General features: G+C 32.6%; 1 protein-coding gene across 1 annotated transcript; it reads left to right on the top strand.

The window, feature by feature from the left end:
* The first annotated feature begins 29 nt into the window (after positions 1 to 29).
* Positions 30 to 4,948, top strand: LOC105323092 (large ribosomal subunit protein mL39). Its single transcript, XM_034444010.2, has 9 exons — positions 30 to 181; positions 968 to 1,204; positions 1,491 to 1,630; positions 2,101 to 2,203; positions 2,368 to 2,432; positions 2,693 to 2,953; positions 3,326 to 3,400; positions 4,498 to 4,545; positions 4,851 to 4,948. The coding sequence occupies exons 1-9, from the start codon at positions 118 to 120 to the stop codon at positions 4,893 to 4,895; spliced, it is 1,038 nt and encodes a 345-aa protein (XP_034299901.1). The 5' UTR covers positions 30 to 117; the 3' UTR covers positions 4,896 to 4,948.
* Positions 4,949 to 6,030: the final 1,082 nt, after the last annotated feature.

Genomic DNA, 6,030 nt, shown 5'->3' on the forward strand with positions numbered 1-6,030 from the left:
ATGTGTTTTACAATGAAGTTGGAGTACAACTTACTAAAATTAGGGTCTCTTGGACGTTTGCGGAAGGGTTAATTTGATTTCATTATAATGTTGTAGATCAACACTGATGAAAACAAAATGTCATGCTGTGTACTCCGGAAAGTGAGAGATTTTAGCAATGTTTCTCGACAGTCCCTCTGTAGTATGTATTTATATATATGTCAAGAGAAACCAGATTATCACTTGTGCATTGGCATGTTCATTTATACTGCTTTAGCTTTTAGATTCATGTATCTTAGCCACCACTCTTAGGCACTCTACACTGTCATGTCCATGCCCTTCATACCTGAAAAAATTTACCATGCTTTAACCTTAGAAAATACATTCTTACATATGTAATGGTCAATAATCATTAACGATGTAGCTATAAGCACGTTCTCTTTGATAGTCTGTTCGCTTGCTGTTGGCTTAAAACTTCTCTTCTTGATACAGTTCCTCGGTACAACTGACAGCTGTGGTAATTGAGGTTTAGAAATTCGGCCTTAAGTAAGGCCAATTGTCAGGCTAAAATCCTAACATCAATGTGTCACTTTTTACTGGTTGTTTTCATTTTTCACCTTTTCACGTGCATATTTCGCCTTAGATAGAATGTTATATCGTTAAAATGACAGATGTCCTACGGACCCGATTTAAAGATAGAATTCGTCCCATATACTTGCTTCGTAGCAAATAAACAAATTATATCTCGCTGTATCTTGCCTTAATTTCCATATGATTTGGGACGTTTCCAAGAATCCCTAAGGGTCCTAGTCAAGATATTCTTGGCAAGCCAAATTCTGTTTAAAAAAACAGTACTCATCTTTATGATTTATGCTTCAATAGGATTACATTACATTACATCCAGGATATCAAACTGTAATATCTATTTTATTTGTTTAAATATACATGTATATAAATTTCCGAAAAAATCTTTAATTTTATTTTACAGGACAACTTTGCACAAGTGTTGCAAAACAAGAAGATGCAAAAAACAATGCTTTGGACTGTCCAAAAAGAAATTCTGACATCAGAACAATGAGAAATCAAATGTTCTTAGAGGAGAAGAAGAGACAGTTGTCTCTGATTCGAAGAGTTGAGAAGATTAAAGTGGAATACACTGGGATACCAGAGGATTGTACACTTCAGATGAACAAAGATCTTTCTACTCCTTATAACTGTGCCATGCGTGAGTAATTTAGACATTTATTGTATTCATACAGGACAGGGGATATCATTTTGTGTAACCCGTAAAATTTAACTGGTTTTTTTTTCAGACAAATACAATGTAACTAAAGGATATTAAATACTGTCTTTTTGATACAACTTAAGTTCTATATGAGAGTTTGAATTTCTTGGGTTCTCTTTCTTCTGGATTATAAATGTGAAATTTGTAAAATTAAAAAAGAACTTTGCAGGTATTTCGATATTTTGATAAAAAAATAAAATTAATTCTTTATATTCTATATATGTAGACATGAAATCGAACATCAAGACATTGGCAGCCTTGGCTTTGGTGAATGGAGAAGTTTGGGACATGCATCGACCTTTGGAGTCGGACTGTTCTTTAGAGTTCCTTAGATTTAGAGACAGTGAACCAGCACAATTAAACAGGGTAATATCAGCTGAGGCATAAAGTAATTTAACTCAATTAAACTTACTCAGAAACTAGTTCAAACTACTGTACTAAGACAGTTTTCACCAGAGATGATACTCAAATAGATATCATTTTAATTAGGAGGGGGCATAGCTTATGACGGGAAAAGACTTTTTTAAAGAAATTGAATATACATGTAACTACCACAGTCAATGTTTCTAATTTTTCCTTACAAAAGAGGTATGCAGCTTTGTCCTGAAGATCAGGTGTTTTGTCTACTCGTAAACTCAAATTGTGCATTCAATCTCCCTTGCACTCTTTGTGATAAGTCATCACAGCACATTTTCATCTTACATGATTCAAAGTAGGGAGTACATAACTTTAAAAAAAAAGAGTGTTTTTTTATCTTTCTTTTTGATTAAAAATCTCAGACCCAGGTAATAGTACCATACTGTGTTATTAAATCATTTTCTTTTGACCAAATACAGGCATGCTGGAGAACAGGATCATTTATACTTGGGTACATATTTGATCGTGCCCTGAAAGATGAAAACAGAGTTGATATTATACGTTTTCCTAGTAACCCAGTCGGTAAGATCACAATATTTACAGCTACCATTTATTTTATCGGTAGTACTAAACAATCTCTTTGATAAACGTACAAAAGCTTAAAGAATATTTACAATGAGTTTATCAATATGCGGATTGATACATGTATTTCGTAACATTTATATCTGGCATCTGTTTGTTGTCAGTGGAGGATGGATACTTCTGTTGTGACTTTGACCTGGGCTCTTTGAACTCATGGCAGCCTCTACAGGTTAGTACATGTATTATCAAACAAAATTCATACTTGATCTACTAAATGACTGATCAATACTACCAGTATTTACAAAAATGAAAACACTCATCTGAAGCCTTTTCAGCAGAAAGGGCACTTGCAAATGCTTGGCAAACTTTACTATTTCTATTAAACAATTTTTGGAAAGTGCTCGTGAAATAGATTATAATAGAACAAGTCACAAAATGTTTCTCAACATGGCAGGTTACCTTTAGAAACTTTGCATTTTTGTTTTCCAGGAAGAGCTGACTGCATTGTCAATTGTTGGAACAAAATTAATCAAAGAATCGGCCACATTTGAGAGGTTGGATGTGGACCAGGAATTAGCGTTAGAAATGTTTAAAGACAATAAATACAAGTGTCAGCAGATACCAGACGTTGCCAAGTCCTCCGTGACAGGGTCACATGTCACCCTGTACAAGGTGAATGATTACGTGGACGTCACCACTGGACCTCTCCTGGAAAGCACCTACCATCTGTTTCAGTTCACTGTTACAAAGGTCAGATACTCTCAATACCAATTTGTAAATTCACAGGAAAAATGTAATTAAAAATACTCAAACCCATTTGTTGAGAGAGAGAGAGAGAGAGAGAGAGAGAGAGAGAGAGAGAGAGAGATCTGGCTTAAATATTGTTAACAGTTTCTTGTTATCTCATATTTCAAATCAATTAGTCATACCTGATTAAATATCAAGATCAGCTTAGCTAACAAACATATATTTACAATTGAATTACCGGTAAATTCATTGACAAGTACATACTCTAGTGAATATGCATACCAAGTACAGAATGAAATTAAGAACAGACCAAAGAAAATATTTGTAAAGCACCTTTGCTTGCAATGCTTCAGTGATGATAATTTTTTTTTCTAGATGTTTCCTATGACATGTCCTGAAAATAGCAAATTTGTCAGAGTGCAGGGAATTGCCATGCCACGGGCACTGCAGGTACCGTAATTGATAAAGCTGTAAAATGTACAAATAAGAATTGGTAATAATTTACTAAATGATTTTGTAAGTTGATGTGATGTGTTTAACAGTTTGTCTTGATGAAATATTTATACAGTAAAATGCTATTGTTGATGATTCATTCGGGACATGAAGGTGGCGACATTGCAGAAAAAGTTTCTGGGTTATGTAAATTTTTTCTGCAATGATCGTTACCTTCATAACCCACATGAAACATCAAAGAATCATTTTATTGTTAATACTTTATATCTTTCTTTTAACAGATTTATAAAATTGATTGTAAAAAGTAAGAAAAATAAACTAAATTATTGTTAAAGTACATCAGTACGTTAGCTAAAAGAAACAGCCAAATTGTCTTCTATGGGAATTAGAGTCTGACATCATCATGATTATTTCGTGCAGTCATTAATTTTTCTCAGGTTGCTGAAGATTTCAATCAATTGATAAATGGGGCGTGTGGATTTCATCTTGTCAGTTTCTACAAAGCTATGAATTACAATCAATTTCCGTAAAATATTATACTTGGTGGATGTAAATATTTAAACAATAAAATGCTTTCTTTGGTAATTTATTCGGGATATGAAAAGACATTGCAGAAAAAATACATAACCCGTGTTAGCGGGTTACGTAATTTTTTCTGCAATGATTGCTACCTTCATAACCCACATAAATCATCAAAGAAAGCATTTTATTGTTTATATTTACATCTTTTTTTAACTAATTTATAAAATTTATTTTATAAAGTAAAATTCACTAAATTATTGTTAATGTACATAAGTAAACAGCCATATCGTCTCCTGTGAGATTTTAAATTTAACATCATCATGATTATTTCTTGCAGTCCGTGATTTTTAAGTCACTGTAGGTTATGACCAATCGATAAACAAGGCGTGTCAATTTCAGTCTTGTCAGTTTCAGCTTCTGTAGATTTCAACCAATCGATAAACAGGGTGTGTAGATTTCAGTCTGGCTGTTTCTAAAGAGCTATGAATTGATTACCGGTATAAGTTTCTGTAAGAACTAGAGGGAATCATACTTGGTAGATGTAAATATTTTGTTTTTAATTGCATTTCCAGATTCATTACAAGGCTTATGAATTGCTGACTGAAAGGGCAAAACGAATTGTGAGTAAACTAAAACTTTGATGAATTGGGTCATGTGCAGCTAATGTCCCTCATCCATTTACATAAAAGTTTTGTTTACAATGAGCCAAGGACTTTCAAAATTTTTTTTTTTTTAAATATAAATTGAAATGTACATAATTTGGGCTCACGTTTGATGGAGATTGTTCTGGAGAATTTCAGATAAATGATAGTAACATGCTCAATTCTTGTTTATTATAGCTTTTTGCCAAACTTCACGATTTTTAGTTTATTACCATTGATTTTCATCCCTGCAGTGTCGTGTAATTATGCTTTTGTATTTGCAGGGACTTCAAGATCCTTACAGAGAATCTGTCCAAACTTCTGAATAAATTATGTACTCATATGATATATCTTATAATAAAATATCTATTGCATTTTAAAAGTTTTTCTTTCTTACATGTACAGACTTATGTACACTCTCTGTGATTTTCTTTTTGATGAATTTTGCTTTACTCATATACATGTACATGTAAGGGGTGTAATGTGTTTTACTTGTCCATAACTCAATCAATCAGTTCTTCAGTTCTGTTTTTTGTAAGTCAAACTCCTCTTAAACTGCAGGATGAAGTTTCAAGAATTGTTAAAATTTGTACAAATAGTAGGCAATTAAGGATACAATGTGTAGATGTGCATATTAGGAGGAAATTCTGATTCCATTACTAGTATTTGTTTTTGTTGTCATAGAAAAAGTTTAAATGTGCATACTTGCAGGAAGTTTTGATGTGTTGATTTGAAGTTATGGGGGGAGGGTGGAGGATATTAGCTTGCTTACTCTTAAATCAAAGATGAAACTGTACTTGATTTAGAGTTCATCAAATAGACCATATAGCTTAAATCTATTAATTTATAGTTACATGTAACTGGCCAGTTAAAATCAAATGTATGGGTACTGAGGCAATTGATTATTATCAACTCTTTCATCACTTGTTTTCTTTTTTCATATTTTAAACATGAAAATGGAAATGAAAGCTGCTCAACAACAATAAGCTTGGTCATTCATTTAGAAATTCTAGGTTGAAGACGCATATAAACCTGACAGGTACTCTCAAAATGAAACCAAAATGCATCATCTACTGCAAACCAACTTTTATCTGCGTTCTTGGAAGCCTCATCGTTACGAATATTTTGCAGCAAACCAGTCCTTAAATGTCTGGTATTTCCAGATACATTGTAATTCAAAATTAATTGCAGAGAACCAGTTTTTTGGGGGGGGTAAATTGTGAAATATTTTAAAAGTGCCAAATAAAATTTGGTTTACAATACGTATCACTGATCTACACAAGGTACAAAATACTTGATATGATGTGGTTTCATCAATATTCGTGGACATCAATTTTCTGGATTTTATGAAAATATCAGTTTAAAGAATATATAAATCCCTTGAAAATGATCCTATAGTACAATGTGTTAATAGAATCATTATGGAAAAAAATTGGTATTCAATGAATATTGATGAAACCACAG

This window comes from Magallana gigas, chromosome 2 (genome assembly GCF_963853765.1).
Source record: "Magallana gigas chromosome 2, xbMagGiga1.1, whole genome shotgun sequence".
Classification (NCBI taxonomy): Eukaryota; Metazoa; Mollusca; class Bivalvia; order Ostreida; family Ostreidae; genus Magallana; species Magallana gigas.